Source organism: Lynx canadensis, chromosome B4 (genome assembly GCF_007474595.2).
Source record: "Lynx canadensis isolate LIC74 chromosome B4, mLynCan4.pri.v2, whole genome shotgun sequence".
Lineage (NCBI taxonomy): Eukaryota > Metazoa > Chordata > Mammalia > Carnivora > Felidae > Lynx > Lynx canadensis.
The window spans coordinates 136,922,674-136,946,810 of NC_044309.1; the positions used below are offsets into that span (position 1 = coordinate 136,922,674).

At 49.3% G+C, this 24,137-nt stretch overlaps 1 protein-coding gene and 1 long non-coding RNA gene across 2 annotated transcripts; both read left to right on the top strand.

Annotated features, from left to right (window-relative positions):
- Positions 1-1,324: 1,324 nt before the first annotated feature.
- NUP50 (nucleoporin 50) lies at positions 1,325-22,051 on the top strand. The gene is made up of 8 exons (XM_030320902.1): positions 1,325-1,682; positions 5,231-5,309; positions 7,656-7,739; positions 10,783-10,969; positions 11,991-12,659; positions 15,604-15,685; positions 17,483-17,601; positions 18,607-22,051. The coding sequence occupies exons 2-8, from the start codon at positions 5,241-5,243 to the stop codon at positions 18,807-18,809; spliced, it is 1,413 nt and encodes a 470-aa protein (XP_030176762.1). The 5' UTR covers positions 1,325-1,682; positions 5,231-5,240; the 3' UTR covers positions 18,810-22,051.
- LOC115517861 lies at positions 7,754-10,144 on the top strand. Its single transcript, XR_003970097.1, has 2 exons — positions 7,754-8,495; positions 9,084-10,144. It is a non-coding gene; the product is annotated as an uncharacterized LOC115517861 (long non-coding RNA).
- Positions 22,052-24,137: the final 2,086 nt, after the last annotated feature.

Sequence of the window (24,137 nt, forward strand, 5' to 3'; positions counted from 1 at the left end):
TGCGAGTGGGGGAGGGGCAGAGAGCGTGGGGGGACAGAATCTGAAGCAGGCTCCAGGCTCTGAGCTGTCAGCACAGAGCCCGATGGCGATGGCGGGGCTGGAGATCATGACCCGAGCTGAAGTCAAAAGCCGAGCCACCTAGGCGCCCGAGGGACCACCTTTCTTTAACCCTTGTGTGTGCAATCGAGCTGCATAAGGAGTCTCTAACACAGTGGTCCGAGGATGGGCTTTTAGGGAGGGCTCCCACGCACGGGAAATCGTATGCGAACTTGTCCTCTACGAGCACGGATGCACAAACCTTTAGGTTTTCAAATGCTCAACAGCCATAAACCCCTCCCCCACCGAAAAAGGTTAAGAACCATCGCTCTAGGAATGTTCCTTTTCTGAAGCAAGCTTCCTAAATAGTTAATTCTCGCGAGTGACTCCCGGGGTGTCCGCGGCTGGCAAGTCTCGTGACCCCCAACAGGCAGGGACAGACGCGCTGCTCCGTGCGGCGTAACCTAATCCTCCACTACACGAAGCCCTGCACCGAAGCACCTGGAAGGGCTAGGCGGTAGTATTCCGACAAGAGCGCAGGGACGGATGCATTAAGTTGCGCAGTGTAACATCGCGTCTGCGCACCGCCTCTTCGTTGGTCCTCACCAGTGGCCCGATTTTAAGCAAGTTACTTCGCCTCCGGGGCACCCGCTGCGGGAAGCAAATACGAGCCGGGTGTCCAAGTAGATCCGTTTTTTTTTTTTTTTCTCATTCACGACCGAGGCCGGTGCTCCGCGCTCCGCAGTCCCAGGCCTCCCTGCCCTGAGCGGCCAGGGACGGACGTCGCCGCCATCAGAGCAGGGTCGCCTGGGCCAGCGCTCTGGGGACAGGAGGCGGCGCCGGGCATCCCAAATCCACTCACGTTTCCCGACCGCCGCCTGTCTCTTCGCAGTCCCGCGGCGCCTCGCACGGAACACCCCGTGCCCCGGTCACGTTCACTGCCTGACCGTGCGGTCCAGAGCGCCTGGCAGAGCCACTTCACCCGACAGCACAGACCCGCGCGACACCCGCGCCTCAAACGCGCCCCCCCCCCCCCCCCGCCGACACGTGACCACCGCGAGCAAACTCCCGCCGCCGGCGCCGGCTCCCCCGGCCGAGGCCCGCGCGTGCGTGAATGCACGCATGCGCGCGCATGCGTGAGACGGGAGCGCTCCTCCCGGCGACGGTTTCCTAGCAGCTGGGCGCCTGCGCTGCGTGTCGTTCCAGTGCCCGCGGAGGGAGGTGCTGCGCGCCTGAGCACGGGCGCGCTTGCGCAGTAACTAGACGCGGGCGTTTCTTTCCTTCCTTTTTATAGAGTTGGTTGGGGGGAGGGGGGAGGTTGGAGTTGTAAAATGGCGGCTTGGAGCATATTCGGTGCCGTTCCCCCGGCGGTCTCTGGCTGAGCGGCGGCTCTCCCTCACTGCCGAACACAGAGAGGCGAGGCGAGGCCCCCAGAGGACATGGTGTTGGAGACCCGGGGCTTGCTGACCACCAAGTCTTTCGAGAACCTCGGCGCACCGGAAGCGACCAGGCGCGCCCAACCGGGCGAGCAGCGGCCGCTCCAGACCCGAGGCCCGCGCGGCTGCAACCTCGCACCTGCTCGCTGTCGCGCACCCGGCTTTCGGCGCACCCACAACCCAGCGAGTGCCGCGGCGGCCGCCTGGGAGGTAAGAGGAGGGCGGGCAGCGTGGCAGGAGAAGGAGCCGAGCCTGGGGAGAGGCGCCGGGGTCACGGTACGGGACTCGGCCTGGAAGGGGGAGCTGGGCTGCGGGTCCCAGGCCTGGGGAGGAGGAGGCAGCCGGGGTCCGGGTGCGGGAGTCGGAGCTGGAAGGGGAACCCCGGGCAGGAAGCCGAGGTCCAGATCCGGGACTCGGACCCGGAAGGAGGACCCTGGGCTGGAGCCGGGGTGAGAGGCCCGGGCTTGGGGTGGAGGAAGCTGGGGTCCGGGCGCGGGACTCGGACCTGGAAGGGGGATTCCGGGCGGGGGACGGGGTGAGGGGCCCGGGCCTGAGGAGCAGGAAGCTGGGATCCGGGCGCAGGACTCGGACCTGGAAGGGAAACTCTGGGCGGGAGCCGGGGTGAGGGAACCTGGGTCTGGGGTGGAGGAAGCTGGGGTCCGGGCGCGGGACTCGGATCTGGAAGGAGAAGCCGGGATAAGGGGTCCGGGCCGTGGGGTGGTGGGGTCAGCCGGGGAGGGTGGGGCGGGACGATCCCAGCGGCGCGTAGTCGGGTGCTGTTTGTGAAGCCGGGCGCCGGACCGACCTGTCGGGGCTGCGGCGCCCAACTTGGGTGAGGCGGCCCCGGCGGAGGCCGGAGCGGTACTTCGTCCTTCTTGGCCAGCTCGCCGCCCTCTCCTCGCTCCCGACGCTACCTCTGCCTCGGCTTCACTTTCTTAGTGCAATCCCCGGCTATCGATCGGCTCTTTTACTCTGTTCCCTTAAGAAGCAATTTTGAGACTTCGCTTTTCCCCTGGCATGTCAGTCTCCGGGGTCTGCCCCCTTGTTTTTTGTTGTTGTTTTTTCCCTCGGTCAAATGTGGGCACATGTGTTTTCATCTTAGGGTACCCTGGTGTTGACTAAAGTTCAGCCCCAAGGATGAGGCAGCACTTGGTGGCAGAGACCGCATGACTCTCTCCGGCGCAAATAATAGCTTTTTCCCAATTACGAAAACTCTCAATTTGCTATGACAGTGTTTCCCACCTAGGAATCCTTTCAAAAGCTGGTACCTTTTTAACCACAAGCCCAAACGTTTTCTAAATCCTTTTTTTTTTTTTTTAAACAGATTTTATTTTTAAGTAAACTACACCCAAAGTGGGGTGAAACCAACAACCCTGAGATCAAGAGTCCCTCGCTCTACTGGCTCAGTCAGCCAGGTGCCCCTAAATTCTTAGTAATAGCCAGGACATAAAACTCCTTAGGTGCTAGGCCTCGTTCTGAGTACTTAACAGAGACTTCCTCCCCCCCCCTTCTTTTTGCATAAAAAGAAAATTTATTAACTGAAGCATCGTGCTCTGAAATAAAATATGGATTTGCTAAAATATACTTTAAAGCCTGGCTCATAATTGAAGTCTTTTTTCCACACTGTACTTTGTACATTTTGAAGAAAAAAAATAGTATTTTTTATAGCTTTTGCTTCTAACAAAATTTGTTTCTTTAATGAGATGCATTAAGCCCTTCCTCTGTTCTGGGCACTGTGCTAAACTAACTTTTTTTCTTTTTTTTTTTTTAATTTTTTTGAGACAGAGACTGAGCATGAGCAGGGGAGAGGCACAGAGAGAGGGAGACACAGAATCTGAAACGGGCTCCACGCTCTGAGCTGTCAGCACACAGCCCGATGCAGGGCTCGAACTCACAGACCGTGAGATCATGACCTCAGCCGAAGTCGGACGCTTAACCGACTGAGCCACCCAGGCACCCCTAAACTAACTTTTTTCCTTGATCTTACTTCACCACACCTGCCTTGTCTACAGATGAGGAGGCCAAGTCACAACAATTAAATAACTTGCCAAAGGTCTAGCAAGAAAATGGCAGAACTGAGATGCCGGCATCGTGTAGCATTTTCCGAAATCCGTAGTGCCCCGGGTCACTGATTGAGCACTTCTGGAATACCTCCTATAAGATGGACAGGTTCGGGGCATTTGGAGGGGGTCAGTAAACACAGCGAAGATCCCTGCCCTGTGGCGAGGTCACAGATTCAATAAATAGGGTAGGATACAGACGCAGCTGTGTTCATTCTGGTTTTTACTCTGCTGGTTGTCTCCTCATTTGTGGGTGTGAGTTAGATGCTGAAATTTTACTATGGTTTTTGCACTTTCAGCGTCACCCTTTTTTGCCTTAATCACTTACAGTTACGGCAAAAGCAACTATTTCAACTTCTCCCCTCTTCTGCCCTCTGGTGGAGGTGTTACTTACTGAGTAGGAAAAGAATCCCAGCAGAGACCTGGCCTCTGAACCTTTGGAGTTCAGTAAGATCATGTCTGAAAGTACCTTGATTGTTTGAATAACAAAGATTAATGGCAAAACCTAACGAGGTATTTGGTGGGGGGAGACCTTAAAAAAGGATTTGCAGGTAATGGCTGGGTCTCATATTTCATGTGTTAGCAACTTGGGCTTTAAAACCATTCTATAATCAGGAAAGAAAGCATGTACGTACTTGTAAAAGAGAAGTTTAGATATTATTAAGATATTATTAAAAGCTGAAAATCCCCTATGTAATGACTCCACAGGGGGCCAGAGTTTGGAGGACTTTGGAATGTCAACATTTGAATTTTATTGTGTAGATACTAAAGAGAAATAGGCCGGGTGTAAATGTGTATCTTAATGACCATGAAATTCTAGGAACTGACTCTGGTAGGTGGTGGTGTTGAGTAAAATGAGTGGGGAAAGACCTTCAGAAAGGAGTCTAGACAGGTTTCAGGGACCCTGAATGAACTGGTGAATTCCAGGCAAGGCGGGTAGCACGGGAAATGGAATTTGCTTGGTCCATTTAGCTGGTGAGTTAGAGAACGAGCCAGTTCAGCACTCACAGTGGAGCTCTCTGTTGAGTGTTTTGGTATTTTTGTTTTTTATAGTAAACAACATATATTAGGATCAGAAAACATTGCAAATTTTAAGGGATGGTTTCAAGGACCCTCTCTGGTTAGCTGCTTGTGTCCACTGCAGAGATAATACTGTTGCCCCCCGCCTCATAACAGTGGCTTTAGAGTTGAGCTTATGTCTTATTCTTGAAGGGTTATATGTAAATTTTCAGAATGTTAACACATCGATATTAATTACATTTTGAACTTTTAAATGATATTCTAGCTTAGCAGTATACAGATTGGGGTAATTGTTCAGTCTCGGGAAATTTATTTCTATCAATTGTCTGTAGCCTAAAGAAAGGTACTCATGCTGTGAAGGTATTTCCACTGCCTTATTAAAATTCTTGTCTAAGGATGAGCTTCTTTACTGAATCATCTTTAGGAGAATTTGAAGTGTTTAAAATGTTTTGCCTGTAGCAAGACTGTGATTATAATTTGCATAGAATAAATTAATCACTTGTTGATTACGTATACAGTACTTCAGATTTTTAAAAATCAGTGTTATAGTGTTTTTTCAAACGGAGCTGGTTTAGCATTGTTTAAAATTCTTCATAAAAATTCTTTAAAAATTCGTTGTAAGGAATTACATCTTGATCCAGAAAAGTAAACTTTTCACTTCTTTCACTTTTAACGTAGGGTTGAAACAATGGCCAAAAGAATTGCTGAGAAGGAATTGACCGACAGGAACTGGGATCAAGAAGACGAAGCAGAGGAGGTAAGATCTTTCCCCAAGAACGATTCCCTGCTGCTTCTAAATTTAAATTCATTTTGGGATTCCTTGGGCAGATTTGGTAGGAAAATCAAAAGGCCTTTTTAGGGGCACCTGGGTGGCTCCATCAGTTAAGCAGCTGACTTCAGCTCAGGTCATGATCTCACGGTTCGTGGGCTCGAGCCCCGCGTCGGGCTCTGTGCTGACAGCTCAGGGCCTGGAGCCTGCTTCGGATGCTGTGTCTCCCTCTCTCTCTGCCCCTCCCCCGTTCGTGTTCCATCTCTCTGCGTCCCAAAAATAAATAAACATTAAAAAAAATTTTTTTATTAAAAAAAAAAAAAAAAGGCCTTTTAAAGAACAGCCAGAACAGGAAATAGTATGGTTTCTTATGATCTGTACTTAGTATAGAAATTTATTTATTACATTTGGCTGTCTTTTTCCCACTAGTTCCCGTTCCTGAAATATTCTGCACCTTTGTAGAAGCACCTTCCTGAATTTCATATACTTGCTGCATTCTAAACTCATAGTTTTAGTCAAGCCTGAAGGGTGAGTAAGTGATCTGGTCGTGAACTTAGCATCGCGCCCGAACGTGAGAAGTGGTACTACGCCACGTGACTTCTCCGTCTGCCGCACCCGTAATTTGAGATTTCTGATTGGGGTCACCTCCCTTACCCTAATGCTTCTTGGAGGCCTGTCTTACTTCATGTTCGCACAGATCTGAGACCCCCACCCCCGCCCCCACCCCCACAACAATGAAGTAGAATTTGGATGGCCTAGTTTCTTTCCTCACAAAATAAAAATGGTCTTCCCTCAGAAATATTTCCTTTTCTCTCTTACAAAGAATAGAAATAACAGCTGCATTTTTAGTGCCTTGTCAGCAGTTTGATGCTCCCAGGCCAATAGAATAGTGCTAAGTTTAAAAAAAAGAGGAAGAAGTAGAAATCTGCAGAACTGTTTCCAAGCTTATTCTAAAACTGTCTTCTTGCTGAATCTGTCTTGTCGTATGAACATTTTTTCCTTTACAAATACATGTATTCCTGTGTTTAGGGAAACCAAAATCACAAGTTTATTAATATTTCGACAAGGTTTTTAACATTTCTAACTGACTTGGTGCTTTTTAACCAGGTCTTTGGTAACTCAGGTTTTTTCCAGATCTTCTGCCGAGTTTCATTCTGGGCCTAGTAAGATTTGAGACTGCGGCATAATGATTTGCTTTGATGCTAAGATATTTCAGGTATGAAAGGACCTCCATTTGGATTGAATCTAATGAGTCTGAAAGGGCATTCCATTTGTTTGGGGACAAATGCAACCAAATAGTCCCGTCTGTAAGCATGGAGGTCTCTTTAACCTTACCTGAAATAACTATGGATGACATCTTCTTACAGAAAGTATTTCATGCCAGCCCTACAGGGTAAAAGAAGGGTTGAAATAAACCCAAAGATCTTCAGCCAACTTCTGATTATGGACGAGGTACTTTAGCTCCTGGGAAGAGCGGTAGCTTCCAAGCAGGGGCCCTTAGGAGTCCCGGGTACATCAGTGGGCTTTTGGGTGATAGACAAATGGGCAAGGTTTCTCTTAAAAATGGTATGCACACGTGATAAAAATAAAATGTGTTTTTGGAAACTGAAGTAGTAACGTACTAGATTTGGGCATTTGGGTTTTAGAACTGGCTCCACCACCGTTAACTGTTGATGATCTTTAAGGTAACTGTTGGCTTTTGAAGAATTTTGCTTCTTAAAAGTGGATTTTTATTTTAAGATACATGTCTTTAAATATATTTAAAATTTGAAGAACCAGTTCTGAATAGTTTTCTACCAAACTTTTGATGGTCTTGGTCTTAGCAAAACTTTTTCTGTGTGTGCTCCTCTCCGGGTTGTATGCAAAGCCTGGATTTGCATAGATCCTGGGAGACTTCTTTCTTTTCCTTTTTTTTTTTTTGAGAGAGAGCACACTAGCAGGGGAGAGGCAGAGGGAGAGAGAGAATTGTAAGCAGGTTCCGTGCTCCTCACGGAGCCCAGCCCAGCACGCAGCCCATTTTGGGGGCTTGATCTGGATCCCAGAACGGGCCTGGAACTCATGTACCGTGAATCATGACCTGAGCCGAAATCAAGAGTCAGATGTTTGAGCCACCTAGGCGCCTCGTTCTGGGAGATTTCTGATTCATCTAAGTAGCTTTGGGATTCACGATGTAGACAACAGACATAGACTTTATTTTAATCTGCCCTCTCCTTACTTTGTTATCAGTATTAACAGTATGTTAAAACCAGATGTGAAGATAAGTTTGGTTAGGCTTTTTTGTTCATTTCTTTTTTGGGGCCTCATCTTACTGCTGTTTAATTTGTACACCTGCAGGTGGGAACATTCTCAGTGGCCAGTGAGGAAGTCTTGAAGAATAGAGCCATAAAGAAAGCAAAGCGTAGAAATGTTGGATTTGAAGTGAGTGTTTTCTTACCGCCCTTGGCATTAAACGCTAATTTGACTCCTGAGTTGCAGAGCATTTCTACCTGTGGGAGCCGTCAGATCGATAAATGCTTTTTAAAATGCTAACTCCACTTGTGAAAATCCTTGATGTAGACCACGGGAGATGGACAACGAGAAGCGTGAGAGCTGTACCTTACCGAGTTGCAGAAATCCAATGTCGATCCTATAGACAAGATTCCAGCCGAACGGCAGTAAGGAGAGGAAAAGACACATGGAACGATACAAACAGAAGTAGTGGCAGGTGGCGTAGGGAAGGGACACGCAAGGTGTCCTCGGAGTCCTGCTGCATCCTGGCGTCGAGGGGAGGGTCAGGGGGAGTCCTTTAGCTCTGAAAGAAGCATGGCAGGTGCGGGTTTTCTTCCCAGTGTAGTAGGTTACAGTGTTTTCCTTCCTGTGTTCACAAGGATAAAAGATGAACTGTAACTTGTGAATGGAAATCACGTGGTCCGTATTCAGCAGTCACTCCCACGTTTAACTAGTCTTCCCCGGTACAATTCCCAGCCCTCAGATACCTTCCAGATACCTGAGTGCTGACTCGGTGGCCCGGACATCTGTTGTCAGGCTGGAGAAGCTGCTTTGAACATCCGGGGTGGCAGCTTTGGAATGAATCAGCTCCCCTGCACCTTCCGTGGTGACTCTGTTCGGTTTTGTTATTCCAAGTTTTCACTGATCCGATTTCATTCTTAAAGACTGGTGACCGGTCAAACCTAGGTATCCAGCCTAGTGAAGTTTGGTGGCTCTTCCTCGGAGAGGGGGCAGCAGGAGGGAAGGACAACTTAATTGTGGAGGAAGTGATCGGTTCAGTTGGGGAAATGTGTTCTAAGAGCCTGGGGTACATTGAGGTGAAGTTCTAGAAGACCACTAGGTCCGTGGGCGGCTTCCTGGAACAGGAGGTGCAGCTATGAGAGTCCTCACCACGCAGGAGGTTAAAACCAGGGAGGGTGGCTGAGAGTGGCATCTCACGGTGTAGACAGAAACCAGAGGAAGACCGCCTCAGGGAGGGATGGCCCGGCTGTCAGATGAGGGACAGTGAAGAAGTACGGGCCGTGTCCACCACAGTCCAGACTGGGCCAGAGGGAAGGGTGTTGGGGCCCTCTGGCTGCTAAAGGAAATAAAAGACACATAATTTCGACTATAACTTGCAGCGTCAGGTTTCCATCAGAGCTTATGTATTAGAGAAATTAACCGTTATATCATCTGCTTAAGAGCTGAAATGTGACTTTTCTTATATACAGTTGACTGTTGACAGTACGGGTTTGAATTGCATTTATACGCAGATTTATTATTTTTTTTGATAAGGGAGGATGTTGGCGTCCCTAACCCCTGGTTGTTCCCATGTCAACTGTCCTGGATTTGTTGTGCTGAGCACTAGCGATTCATTGGTGGGTGAAGACAGGAGTGAGTAAAATATCCGTGCCTGGTGGGCCTTACGTCCTAACGATGGAAGAGACACGCTGAATATATAATTTTAGTTTTCCTGTAAGTGCCATGGAGAAAAATCAAAGTACGTGAGGGAGATTGACAGACACGGGTGTGAGCCCCGGTGGATTACCTCTTTCACTTGTACTCTCATTTTTCTGAATGACTCCATTCCTTCATTTAAAAGCCAGTGGCTCTTGAATTTTTGTGATGGCTCTAGAGCCAATGTACTGTCAGCAGTCTCTAAAATAACTACAAATATTCTCTCGTTTTCAAATCTCATGCAAAGTAAAAGGCTCTGAGGAGCTGCTCACAGCTTTTTATGCTTTGTCCGTGGAATCTTATAAAATGATAGCGCTCTGTGTGGTGTCTTCGGGATATTGATTCATTAAAAATCAAATTTATAGTGTCAGAACCGAAGAACTATATTTATTACATGCATTGAAATTTATGCAAGTTAAGGCTTTGCTTTTGTTTTTGTTTTCTGGGTTTTTCTGGCCTAATTTTATTGCCACAATTGTATCCATGGTCAGTAACCATGTGAAATCCTATGTTTATGATTGAAACTTTTTGAACGATTTTTTAAAACTTTGCAATAATATTAGGCTAACTGGCCCATTTAGAAAATGAAGAGTTTCTCGTGTAAGCAATTTTTTGTGAGCTCATGATTCTAATTCGTTTGTGCGTGAACTTAAGGTTGGTGCACTCCCGTGGATGTTCTGAGCATATGTATTTGAGAGTATTTTCTAGAGCCTCCCTTGGATTCTTGATCCAAAAAGCAGACCATCCCCTGCTGCGGTAGAACCACTGTTTTGAACGGGAGGGAAATAGTAACTTCAGTCAAGCACTGTAAACTGAGGAACGTGTCTCCAAAAGTTTCCAGGGGCAGAGAGCAGTGTTAGAGGTTCATAGGCGTGCCAGATGTTTCCAGAGCATCTCAGGTTAGAGAGGTGAGAGAGCCAGCCACAGTGGGTTGAAAGTGCTAGAAAGACCCTGCTACTGGAAGTCGCAAGAAAGTGGAGAATAAAAATGTTGCCTGTGGATTTCTCAGCTAAGGGAAAGTCTAGATCTGAGAGTCAACTTCACCAGTTCCCAGAGACTAAAGGCTGCAGAAGGGCTTAGGAGATTACAGGTAAGTGGGTAAAGCACTTGGAGTTCACCTGACTTGATGTTTCTACAGCATCCTTGGGCTAATGGTCTTTTTGATTGCATAGTATGTGAAAAATGGTTCGTTAGGGATTCGTTGTATTGAAATGTTTGCTTTTAGTTACAATTCTGAGGCTGCGTACACAACTTTATCGCGTTAGTCTTTTTTGTCTTCTATTTGCTAAATCTATTTTTAAAAACAAATCTCACTGTAAATTGGGACTGCCCTTCATGGCTGTCTCAGGAAGGCAGCTTTGGATGGCAGAGCTGTGTCATCAGGAGGAAAATCTGCCTCATTTCCAGCTTGTGCTGGCAGTTTTCCTTTAATGCTGCTGGCATAAGGATTCTAGGTGCTGTTGAGCCAAGATAATACTGTTACTTACTTAGTTATAAAAGAGACTTATCTAATGTGTGCTCTTTCTTTGTATTTCAGTCCGATAGTGGAGGGGCCTTTAAAGGTTTTAAAGGTTTGGTCGTACCATCTGGAGGAGGAGGGTTTTCTGGATTTGGTAACGGTGCTGGAGGGAAGCCTTTGGAAGGACTGTCTAATGGAAGCAGCATAACGAGTGCCCCTCCCTTCTCCAGTGCCAGGGCAGCGAGCGAGACCAAGGCAGCCTTTGGTGAGTAGGTTCCCCTCCCCCTGGTCACATCTGGGTAAAGACCATCTGAAAAGTAACTCTGCAAAGATACTTTTCTTGTACTTATCCTGGGTCCTGGGACTAAACGAGCAGAAACAGGGTGATACCGAAAGGGATGCAAATTAGATATCGGCTATTTGCAGAGGAAGTGAATACAGCAGAAGCTTTTGAGCCAGGATAGACCGAGGTTCTGTTCTCAGTTCTGCCGGTCGCCGGCTCTGTGACCCTGGTAAAGTCCCTTAGCCTGTGAGCGTCTAGATCTTCAACTGTGAAATTGAGAGTGACCCTCGGAATTGACCTGAGGGTCAAAGGAGAAGAGGACGCTCTCAGTGGACCCTCTGTAAAGACCTGCCTTCCCGTCTCCTCATTCGTTCTGTGGGGGCCGAGGACTTTCTGTGTGGTGCGCGCCCCCCGGGAACCTAGGGGGTCCTCCGGCCTAGATTGGTTTCGCCCGGCGTGTGTTGATTGCCTGATCTGTTCTGAGAGAGTTGGTCAAGAGCTCTCGGGATCAGTGACAGAGAAGGGAATCCTGTGCTGCGGTCTTTGGTTTTCAGAAGTGACCCTGGCTGGTTGGATTGTACTTCGCTAGGTATTTTAAGTGTGGCCCGTTGGGTGTTAATTAGGCGGAGTGTTCGGTGTGATGAAGCTAGCGTTCCCTGTTAAGATTTTAACTGCACGAGTACGTGCTCATCCCAAGGCGTTGGGGGTTAAGCTTTCCCCTGACCGTTGTGACAGTTCTCGGGGAAGGCAGGCATCAGGCATCCTTTTGAAAGAAAAGACCATTTTAAACCTTTAGAGGTTTAATTGACGCGAGCCCCGTTTTTGTACAAAGTTTGATTTTTGTGATCACTGCTTCCTAAATGTCAGACGTGCACACGCTTCTTGAACTGTCACAAAACCAGGGTACGGTAAAAGAAAATACGAAGGCAGTGCAGCATAAAAATCTGGGGGATAGAATCCAATCAGCCTCTCAGTAAACTCTTCAAACTTTAATTTCCTATAGGATCTGTTGCCACAAATGGTCCTACCTCCTTGGTCGATAAAAAGATTTTAAATCCCAAAACTAACGGTGACAGCCAGCAGCCCTCTTCCTCCGGCCTGCCCTCTAGCACGGCCTGCCCCAGGAACGCCTATCACAAGCAGCTGGCTGCCTTAAACTGCTCGGTGCGGGACTGGATCGTGAAGCACGTGAACACAAACCCGCTCTGCGACCTGACGCCCATCTTCAAAGACTACGAGAAATACCTGGCAGGGATCGAGCAGCAGCTCGGGAGCAGCGGCAGCTGCAGGGATTCCGAAAGCGACTCCGACAAGACGCCCGGCGCCACCCCGTCTCCCTCCCTCTTTGGGTCAGCGAAGCCACAGCAGGAGTCAACATTTTTGTTTCATGGCGGCAAAACCGAGGACACGTCCGAAAAGAAGACGGAGGCGGATCCTGAAAAGAAAGCGGACCCGTCGGCCGGAGCAGCAGGTGCCTCGTTTCACTTTAGCAAGAAGATCGAGAGTTCTGCCTTGGGCTCCTTAAACTCTGGCCCCCTGACTGGGTTTTCATTCTCTTCTGGAAACTCCGGTTTATTTGGCAAAGATACCAGCCAGAATAAAGCGGTCTCTTCACCGTTCGCCACGAAGACGCTGGAGGTACAAGCCGACGGCGGCAGCAACGAACGCAAAGGTAATGACAAAGTTCCAGGCCGTCCTCGCGAGTCGGCTCCGGGTGTGTCCGAGTTGGTGTGTAGTGGCACGAGCGTAGGTGTGTGTTTCGGACGGATCTGGATCCACGCTGTGACTGTCGTTTCCTAGGTGCGATCCCGGACAAAGTTGGCCAGCTGTTTCTGAGTCTGTTTTCCCTACTTGTAAAATGGAGTAAGACCGTTTTTGTAAAGTTTATCGGAAGGATTAAGAATATAAAGGTGAAAGTGAGGAACATATAGATATCTGGCACGATGACTTTGAAAATTATGAAACGCGTGGCTTTACGTGTAAAAAATTAAGTGAGTGGCGCCTGGGTGGCTCAGTTGGTTAAGTGCCCGAGTCTTGATTTCAGCTCAGGTCATGATCACAGGGTCGTGGGATCAAACCCCACGATGGGCTCTGTGCTGAGCGTGGAGCCTGCTTAGGATTCTCCCTCCCCCTCCTCCTCCCCTCCCTCCCCTCTCCCCTCCCCTCCTCCCCTCTCCCCTCCCCTCTCCCCTCCCCTCTCCCCTCCCCTCTCCCCTCTCCCCTCCCCTCTCCCCTCTCCCCTCCCCTCTCCCCTCTCCCCTCCCCTCTCCCCTCCCCTCCCCTCTCCCCTCCCCTCTCCCCTCCCCTCTCCCCTCCCCTCCCCTCTCCCCTCCCCTCTCCCTCTCCCCTCCCTCTCCCCTCTCCCCTCTCCCCTCCCCTCTCCCCTCCCCTCTCCCCTCCCCTCCCCTCTCCCCTCCCCTCCCCTCTCCCCTCCCTCTCCTCCCCTCTCTTCTCTCTCCTCCCTCTTCTCTCTCCTCTCTCCTCTCTCTCTCCTCTCCCTCTCCCCTCCCCTCTCCCTCTCCCCTCTCCCCTCCTCCCCTCCCCTCCCCTCTCCCCTCCCTCTCTCTCTCCTCCTCCCCTCTCCTCTCCTCCCCTCTTCTATCTCTCTCCTCCCCTCTGCTCTCTCCTCTCCTCTCTCTCTCCTCTCTCCGTCTCTCCCTCTCCCCTGCTCATGCTCTCTCTAAAATAAAAATTAAGTGAATTAACTTCGTTTGACAATTGTGTCTTATTGAAAGAACTGGTCATAGGGGCGCCTGGGTGACTCAGTTGAGCGTCCGGCTTCGGCTCAACTCATGATCTCGCAGTTCATGAGTTCAAGCTCCGCGTCTGGCTCTGTGCTGACAGCTTGGAGCCTGGAGTCTGCTTCCAATTCTGTGTCTCCCTCTCTTTGCCCCTTCCCCGCTCATGCTCTGTCTCTCTCTCACACAGATGAATAAATGTTAAAAAAAATTAAAAAAAAACTGGTCATAAACATCTATGGGATTTCTCGTGTTTAGGTTTTTATAATCATAGGTGAGGTCACATGGCAGAAAAGTGCCCTACTATAAATAAAACAGGTAGACTCTTGTTAGCCATGGGGAACAAATTGACGGGGTTTTCCCTGGATGTGTCTGGGTTGCAGCCGCCTTTCCAGAAGTTTCCACCTTGTGTAGTATCAGTGCCCCCAGTCAGCCTTCCCTCCCTCTTTTCTTCGCTCTTTGAGGAGAGGGGTTCGCGTTCCAATCGCTTGTCATCACGTGGTGACTGTGAACAGCCCACACGTGTGAAGATACTTCTTCGTAAGCAGTTAAAAAGTATACGTCTCAGGAGATGTGAACTTCGTGAGAGGGAGAAAGAAAGGAACCCGCGGTGGCCGGTTTGCCACCAAATGTTCCATGTCCCTCCTCCCTGGAGCGAGACTGCCCGTACCCCTCTGCCTGGCCGTCAGGTGCGCCCTCAGGCACCGGCTGCCCCGTGCACAGCATAGGATGGAGACCGCCCCTCCCCTCCCCTCCCCTCCCCTCCCCTCCCCTCCCCTCCCCTCCCCTCCCCTCAACAGGACCAGTGGGCCCGGGGCAGTGGCAGAGCCTGTGGGAGGGATGTGGAAGTGAGGGTGCCTGCTTCTCCGGGTGCTTGAGGTGCTTGACGCATCGGAAGGACTAAGCTTGCTAAAATACCGGGATGCCTGGGGCCTGCCGTGGAGAGCCTAACTCCGGACTACCTTCCTTCTGAGAGAGAGGGTGCAAGCCAGGGGAGGGGCAGAGGGAGAGAGAATCCCAAGCAGGCTCCACGCTCGGCGCGAGCCTGACGTGGGGCCCCACTCATGACGGTGAGCTCGTGACCTGCGTGGACACCAGGAGTCGGGCGCTTAACGGACAGAGCCCCCCAGGGGCCCCCCAGGACTGCCTTCTTAAAATTTAAATCTTGTCTTTGAATTGTTTGAGCACCAGCATTGTTGCTGTTTAATTTACTGAGTTTCCTGAGACTGTCTTTCTCCGGAGGATGTTACTTGCATCCCATAGTGACTTCAATCTCCCCTGTGCCTGGGGCCCTGGGCTCTGTCAGGGAGGGGACCCTTGGGACCCGAGCCCCAAGCGGTGTGGCAGTTCAGGCAAAGCTTGCTTACACACGGGGGTGGTTTCTCTGACAAGTCCTGTAAACAAGTTTATCTTCCTTATCTTTGGCCGTTGCTCAGATCGATTATTCCTTAGCTCCTTAGCTCCTTGGCAGGAGCATTTGGGGGGGAAGGGGGCTAGAACCCCATCTGACATTCTTCTTCTTCTCTAGTGGGGCAATCTTGAGTATGTGTGGGTGTTGATTGGTTATTTTCCTGTTAAAATTTGGGCGCTGAATCACGCCGGTAACTTTTCGTTCCAAGGCCTTCTACAAATTGACATCTAGAAGAGAGAAGTAGGGTCCTGTTAAAAATTGTTCTCGTTTTTCAGAAAACCGTTAAAATCCAGCGAGTCCTCCCGCTCCCCCACGCCCAGTTAGACACGTGCTTTCGATTTCTACATCGGCTTACGTAGGATTTTTAGGTTGAGGATGGGGGGTGGTGCGGGGATAGACAGCTTCTTCTGTTACATCGTTAAGCATTCGATTTGAATTTTACTGAGTTGGTCTTGTTTTCATAAAAGGCGGAGATGAAGAAGAGAGTGACGAGCCACCCAAAGTAGTAGTTACTGAAGTGAAAGAAGAAGATGCGTTTTACTCCAAAAAGTAAGTGGGAGTCCTGGGAGTGCGTTCGGTGAGCATGTCTTCGGAGACGTGGGAGGAAGAAGGGGGCCCACGGAACGCGCCGAGCATCCCGTCCCGGGGTCAGGCTGTGCTTGCCCTTTGAAGTGGACAAGGAAGAATTCTTGACCTGTGTGTTTACAGCAAGCTGATTCTGTAAATTTCCTGTGGGCGTATCCTACTCTTTGTTATTTTTCTTTTCTGCCTTTTTTTTTTTTTTAAGAGGGCAAGACAGCGAGTGGGGGAGGGGCAGAGAGTGAACCCCAAGCAGGCTCCGCCGCAGAACCCGACGCAGGGCTCGATCCCACGAACTGTGAGATCGCGACCTGAGCCAAAGTTGGACACTTAACTGACTGAGTCACCCCAGTGCTCCTCTTCTTTCCTGCTTTTTAAAGTGCTTTAGAGATAGGTTTTTCCGTGACCCACCTGCCCCATCTCCGCTCGGGCTTCTCTCCTTCTCTCCCCCTCCTCCTTCCTGCACAAAGTCACCTCATCACTGATTCCAGATTTGGTTTTACTCCCGCTCTTCCTCAGGCGGCCTCCTGTCTTCATGGGGACATGGCTGGCCTTTGTGGCTTTTCTCAGCCAGCAAGTTGTGCACAGTGACCATCCCTTGGTCTTTCCCCCAGTGATGAGAGTTGTTCTGGGTTTTTTTGTTTGTTTTTATATGAGAGCTGTTGCTTTCAGAAGAAAGATCAGAGGAGATTTTGAATTTTCTCATCCCAGTGAGATGAAATTAGTGCTTTTTAATAAAGATATTTACAGAATACTTATTTGTGCCATTTTAGAAGCTTCCCTACATGTGTTTTTCTAAGTAACAAAAATTTCAGACTGAGTTTCATAACAGGTCACCATATTCTATGGAATCCTCAAGTGTTATATCTGAGAACTTTCAAGGATCCAACAATTCCTTTTGCTTATTCTTAATTACACAGGTGATACAAAGGAGTGATCCTGACCTGAGATTCTTTGCTAGCTGGAACAAATCAAAGGAGCAGGCAGTGGTTTGGGTTTGTTTATTAACAACCTAAGGAGAGGTGGGACACGGCAGGCTGGGAGACATTTGATTACATTACTGGTAGTTCAGCCTTGCTTAAGAATGTTTTCCAAGATTTCAGCATTTGGTAGACCCAAAATTGGAGTCCAGAAGAAACTTAAAAAATAAATAGGAAAAGAGGGAAGAGAGATGGGAGCAGAGTGTCCTGTATTTATTCCTGTCCTTAAAGGACCCGGTCAACCTCTTGAGCTCGGGGCCAGAGGAGCACAGCAGAGACCTGTGGGCTGCTTAGCTGTAATTTTGACTGAACTGAGAAATGTGTCCATTTTAGAAAGTGTCGTTTTAAAAGTTGTATGTGACCCACTGGGTTATTTTTTTAGGAGCTAGTGGCAATTTTATTTTTCTTTCGGAGAGAGCAGGTATATGTGCGCATGGGGGAGAGGAGCAAAGAGAGAGAGAGAGAATCCCAAGCAGGCTCCGTGCCCCGTGACCTGAACTGAAATCAAGAGTCGGACGCTCAGCTGACAGCCAGCCAGGCGCCCCATGAGCCACTATTTTAAGAATTATTATTATTTTAAAATTAGGGAGGGGTTCTACAGTATCTAACCAGTTTGCTTGTTCTGGTTTGTGCCCAGACCCAGCTTGAATCAATCAAGGATTCATCCTGAAGCTTCCTCTGCTCGTTTAATGCAGGTCTTTCCACACAAGTGTGAACGGTGGTGGTCAGAAAACTTGTGACTTGGTTTGTCTTTGGAATATCTGATGATGCCTATTTTTCCCCATAGGTGTAAGCTATTTTACAAGAAAGACAATGAATTTAAAGAGAAAGGTGTGGGTACTTTGCATTTAAAACCTACAACAAATCAGAAGACACAGCTTTTAGTGCGGGCAGACACCAATTTAGGTGGGTATCTCTTTTTTTCAAGTGGCCCAAGTCCTCATAACCACATGGTGTAAAAGACTTCCCTTCGCTCACTGCAGTCCTCTAGGTCGAGTATATTGCTGTGTTTGGGGTCGGAATAGCAGTCGTTCAAACCAAATGCATCCTGTATTTACTGACTATTTACAGATTTAAGTAAGTGACAACGTGTAAGGAGATATAGGTGTGTTAAAAACTATAGCCAAGAAGTCACCAAAATGGTTTTCGTTTTAATTTGTTAGAAATGTAACTAAGAAGCTATCCATAAAGTGGATGGTTTAATAAACACAGAAGGGAGTTAACCGTTCGAAGGAATCTGGTTTATGTAGGCAAAAAACTTGAACGTGCTACAGTCCATCCTTCACCCCACACCCAGCTTCGCCCTCAGAACAGCCCGCCGGAAGGAGGACGGGGCAGGTCTGAGAGGAAGTGGTGGGTAGCTCTGGGCCCTGCCAGGCTGGATACAGAAACTTCCCTGTGGCTTTTTTTCCCCGAAGGCTTGATGCATGGGTGACGCCATCATGGTACTAGTGGGTCCACCCCCCCACCGCCCCACTACCCATCCGGGAGCCATGCTTGCCTCGGACAGAAGTTTCTTTGCTGACCATTCTGCCTTTATTCCAATGACCTCGTGAAGGCTGCGGGTCGTGCCAAAGTGTTCTTCCTTTCGTATAAGAACGGACGCCTCTCAGCAGGGCCTGGCTGCTGCCACGGAGGCCGGGGATGTGGGCAGGAGCAGGGTGGAAGGCGGTTTCCCCGCAGCAGGGCCAGGGCCTGCCAGAGTCCTCGTGGTCCTCTTGGAGGGATGCCGTGCTGGCGTGTGCACCGGGGATCCAGTGCCCTTTCCCGTGACCTCCCTGATGGCCCCCTGCGTTAGATCGGTTAAGTTGAAGAGGGCTTCTGGACTGAATGTTTCGCGTATTAAAGCTGTAGTCTCCCGACACGGGGTCTGTGTGATTTTGATGTACCTTTTCCTTTGCTTAAATGCAGGCAACATACTGCTGAATGTCCTGATCCCGCCCAATATGCCGTGCACCCGAACGGGGAAAAACAACGTACTTATTGTGTGTGTCCCAAACCCACCCATCGATGAGAAGAATGCCACCGTCCCGGTCACCATGTTAATCCGGGTAAAAACAGGTGAGGACGCAGATGAGCTGCACAAAATTTTACTGGAGAAAAAGGACGCCTGAACGCCCTCCCTCTGCGGAGTCGCTGCCGAGCTGCTGCCCCCCCTCCCCCGCCCTCCGCGTAGTCAGCCCGCCGCGGACGGTAACTTAGAACTTTGTGAGGAAGATGAATGTGGCCAATAAAACCTGCAAATGTTAAGCGTCAAGAAACCGTATTCTCCCTTCTTAACAACTGTCTGATGTGTAAAATACGTTTGAATGAAATTTTTTGGAAGATTTTTAATGTTCATTTATTAAACTGACCGCAAGTGATTTCTTAATAGACTAAAATCAGGGTATCGATTAGACTTCCCAAAGGCTGTTCCGATCCATGGGTTTTGGGGTGCGCTGCTGCGGCCTGCAAGGCGTGCCGGCAACCCCTGCGTCCAGGAGGAAACTTGCCTGTGGCATTCTCTCTGGTGGGCTTGCCTGATTTGGGAGGACAGCACCCTTTCCAGATGAATCTCGCTACCACGCCGTGACAGAGGTGTTTTTCCTTTGCCGCATCGTCTTGTTTTAAAGCTGAATCTTGACTACCAAGTGTTCCCCCTCCGCATTAGAGGCTTTAGCTTATCATTTGCAGACATCGGCCTTTTAGCCCTGTGGCCTGTTTTACCTGATTCAGGAACTGCTTTTTCATTTTAAAAGGAAACGAGTTTGTTCTTTGGTTTTGTAGATGGGGTTTTGTAGTGGCATTCCTGAGGTGCTGTTACCAGTGCGTCCCCTACAGACAGAATGGGGGGTGGTCAGGAATGAGGGTTTAAAAGCACAAATTTGGTAGCTTATAGTTAATAGACCATAGACCGCAAAACCTGGGGGAAAAAAAATTAAAGTTCGAGCACGGTACAAAAAAGAAAGTGAATCTGTCCTAGTTCATTTGTACCGTGATGAACCCTGAGGATCTCAGAGCTTTTACTACACATGAGCCATGTAAGTTCACCAGGAAACATGCAATAAGGTCATGGAATTGAAATCGTGTGTGCAAATGTTGCCTTTAACTTTAGACAGAAGTATATTATTCTGCATTTGATAAGTTTCCATGGACTTTTTTAAGAGTAAGATACTCGGCATGTCCATTTGGAAGGGAGCCGTGGTTGTGCATGAGAAGATCCCGTCACTTCGCCACCGCTGTTGGGTCGCTAATCCTAGCCTTCTGGGAAGACTCTGGGCACATGAATTAGATGCAGTTTTTAATGTTTAAATGTCCACTTTCATTCCTCGTTAGTCATTTAATGATCTTGTTTTAAAGGCTCAGGGTCCGTGCCTGAGGGCTCACGTTTGTATATTCTGATCTTCAGCGCATAGAATGTTTTCTGACTTACGAAAGAACAGTCACGATAACTGTAGATAGTACAGTTGCTTTTTTAAAAAAGAAGCTATAAGTTTTAGATGTAAGGGGGGCAGGGAAACCGTTTTATGATCAACTGTGTTAAACACTTGAAGTGTGGTAGTTGGCCCAACATTTATCATGAGATCCTTGTACTTGTTTTCTGGTTCTGCTGAGAGAATTTGGCCCCCGCGTGTGTGACTCTGGACAAATACACAGAGAGGTGCTTACACTTTGTGAGACGTAGTCAGACTCTCACCTGGGAGAACAGGGAGGGCATGGCCACTTCTGTTGCATTTTCCTTTTAGAAAGAGTACGTGGGTGAGTTTCTGTTACCAGCAATCTGTGGTAAGCGGGTGGCTGACACCGTTTCCGTGTCATTGGTCCTGTTCCCTCACCTGAGGTTTATCCAGCCGTTGGAAGGACGAGGACATGTGGGGCCCCCTGTGTCCTACGTTGGCGTCACGTGCTCCCGTGGTCCCCAGGCGCCTTCAGAAGCGCCTCGGTGGCAGTAGCCTCCGCCTGTCCGGTGGGACGTTTGCCAGAAATGGCCCGAAAACATCAGAATTGGGCCACCTCTCAACCCCCCTGGAAAAATAGCTCATATCTCTTTGAAGTAGTGGGTATGTGTGGCTTTCTCTTTTCCTAACATTCCCGGCAAACTTGCTGCTACAGCTGTCACTGTGAAAGTGATCATTACAGGGGCAGATGTGACATGTGCGCCATCACTCACAACGTGCTATTTCCTCCGTGTCCCTTGTGCGTTAGGAACTTTGGCCTCCATTTTAATTATGTACTAATAGAAAAGAGCGTGAGTGTGTGTGGATTTTACTGTAAAGTCTAAGTGCTTATGTGTTACTCGGGGGCGGGGCCCCCCAGAGAGCTCACCCCCCACCGTACTAATAGCTCAGTTCCACCCCTTGGCTTTAGTTAGAATTATTTTTAACAAAATAACTAGAAATTTGGCTTTAAAGTGTCTGATGTAGATGGAAATTTTTGTATTTAGTTGAAGGATCTGTGATGTGTATCATCTGCGTGGCCCGAAGGATCACCTTTGATCCTAACTGTGCTGCGTCATACTGAGTGTCCCAGTGGCCTTTTTTTTTCTTTTTTTCTTTTTTTTTTTTTTCAAACTGGTGCCTGTCCCATCTCCTCTGGAGCATTCCCCAGTAAGCAAAAACTTGGGCGTTGTGCTGTCTTCTTTTTAGAATTACGGGCTGGAAACGTGTGTCCCATTTTTAAAGCAGTGTGTAGATTGTGTTTCCTACGGAAGGACAAGTCTGGCCATTTGTTAAACTGATTTTCTTGACAAGGATTATTGTTGTACAATTTCAGTTCTACGTTATAGTTTTGATAAGCTGCATGCCAAAAAAGATCTACCTGTTCCGGGGTAGAGAAAAAACAATTCACCTTACCATCAGAGTTCAGAACAAGTTGTCACTGAGCCTTTTTTTGGTTTAGTTTTAAAGTTTAAACAGGTTGTTTGCTTTTTGAGCATTCGTCAGTTACTCTTTACTTCGGAGCAGTCAGGACGCAAGCGCGGGCGTTTGAAGGCTTTGCAGACCAAATGGCTCACTCCCCAATCCCCGGGTACTTGTGCTCGCTCTGGAAGTGAGAATCTGTGGTAGGACCTGATGTGTCCTGTGGTACCAGCAGGTGGCCGGGAGCAGCCCATCCAGGCCGCGCTCTACACACTGGTACGTTCTTGGCCAGAGGCCATCGTGCTGAGGACCGTGGACTCTGCCGGTGCAGGTGCAGTTGTAACAGCTGTAAAACTTGTTAGCAATCAGTTGGATAAGATGTTTGCTTCCTATGTCACATAGGAAATTGTTTTCTAAAACTAAAATACTTGAATTGTCAGACAATGTAATCTCAATTTGTATTAGTTTTTGAGGAAGTGTAATATCCATGAAATGTGAATAAATGGAAAGTAAACAAAGTCACAGTGTTTGACACTTTTATGCTCCTGTGATGTTCCTGGTGTCGACACAAGTCAAGCGGACCAGAGGGAGGAGAGGTGTGGGGAGGCAGTGCCCAGAAGCCCCCAGGTCGCAGGAAGATCTGGAGGTGAGGACAGACCTACCCATCGGCCCCCGTGCGTGCAGGTGAGGCCCCTTCCAAGCCACCGGAGTTCGCCGTGTCGGATTCGTGTTTTCACAAATGAGCATTGCGGCGGGGACGGTGGATGGTCACCGGCCACCATGGGAAGCACTGCGCTGGGCGCGCTGCCCTCTGCATCCAGTGCCCGGGCCGACCCCCCGGACGGCCCTGCGGTGGGTTTTGCAAAGCCAGGGGTTTGGGCAGGTGAGTGTGTTTCTTCCACGTAAGTGAGCGGAGCTGGCATCTTGTCCGGGTCGTCTGTCAGAAATCTGAACCCTCCTAAGGATATTTTAAGACTAAGGACCAAAATGATCAAGAAAAAAATACACTGAGGTTATAGAATTTGAAATTTTCAGCGATTTGGCAAACCGCTCTCGAGGTGTTCACAGATTAAACTGCAGTAGTCGTTAGGATACTGCTGTGTCGTCGGTCCGGGGCTGACTCAGCACCAGGCTGTACCCGAGGCGTCACCTGGGTCGGTACTGGGAGGACCGACCTCCCCGTCAAAGTAGCACTCCCAAGCTGCAAAGGTCCAATGGGTGCCGTCCGAGCGACACAAGAGGGTGCTTTCTGAGGAGGGAGCCTGTCCCGGAAATGCACCAGCCCTACAGTGGGCGCTCAGGACGGCTGGGTGAGAACAGGGTTCTCAAAAGGGTGACACCTGGGAACTTGTTCAAACTGCAGACCCTCGGGCCCCTCCCCCCAGACCTGCCGGAATCGGAGCCTGGGGATGGATTTTGCTGTGTGTCTATTGAGAAATTCACGCCTGGAAGTGCGGGATTCAGTCGGTGTTGGTACAGGCGCAGAGACGTGCAACCATCACCACTCGTTCTGGAACGCTTCATCGCTGACCATCTGGGTTTCCTCCGGTGGATAGGCTCAAGCATGAGAACTCCTGGGCTGTCTCCCTCGTGCTCCCTTAGGACTTTTGTTTAAAGATAACCTAGGAGATGCCCTTGGGGCACGTTTCAGCAGGGGGCCGGCCGGGACTGTCGACAGGAACTCTGGCAGCCTCTTCACACGCGTGTCCCCACCCTCTGTGCACCCAGGGCGGGAGGTGGTGAGCCCACTTTGTGGCTGAGAAAACCCAGCCCCCGCTGCCACGCGCCTGGGGAGACCCAGAGCCACGCAGGCTCTGCCCAGCGTGCCGCTCGAAGGCGTGTGCGCGCCTGTCCAAGGACTCCACTCACTGGCTTCTGGAATGGACGAAAGCCTTCTGAAACAAAGTTGTTTATTCAAAACAACGATAAAGTTCACTAAAAACCATGGTTGTTTCCAACTGAGCAATCCAATTGTTCTATTAAAGTCCAGTTCCAAGATGAACGACCTTAATCCACACATAGGAAAGAAATCCTTTGTCACACCCGTCGGCTTTTGTAGAGGCCAGGGCAAGAGGGAATCAACGAGTCTGTGAGCAAAAGAAAGGATGCCTTTTGGTTTCTCGCCCCCCCCCCCCCCAAAGCCAACACTTGCCCTTCTTTAATTTTCTCAGCTGTTTTGTCATTTTAACAGCCCAGCACGAAGTCCACCATGTCCCCCGTTCACCATGTGTATATACAATGGACTATGTTCTTGTACGAATGAATTTCTCTTCCGTTTTCCCCTCCTCCCAATATAAAATTCCCAAAGGTCTGTTCTTCCAGTCGACATGTTCTTCTAAGCTAGGACATGACGATCCCTAAAAGTTCATCCAGGGCGGAAAAAAGAGCCGAAACGGCAGCGTTAGCCCTTCAAGGAGTAGGCAGTTCACAGGATGAGTTCACTGCAGGGAGCCCCCCAGACAGCCCCCTCCAGACACCTGTTGAAGACCTTTCAGGTGACTTTTAAAAAGGCCTCCTTATCTAGCGAGAAGGGGGTTGGATCTGGATGGCAACCAGGACGTTGCCTTTTTTTTCAGCTCCTAGACTGCCTGCTGTCAGCACGCT

Bases quoted from the DNA above. Each gene is read 5' to 3' on its own strand.
- NUP50 (XM_030320902.1), top strand. From the start codon at position 5,241: ATGGCCAAAAGAATTGCTGAGAAGGAATTGACCGACAGGAACTGGGAT. The intron at 7,740-10,782 runs GTGAGTGTTTTC...TTTGTATTTCAG, and splicing joins GTAGAAATGTTGGATTTGAA to TCCGATAGTGGAGGGGCCTT. The intron at 17,602-18,606 runs GTGGGTATCTCT...GCTTAAATGCAG, and splicing joins GCGGGCAGACACCAATTTAG to GCAACATACTGCTGAATGTC.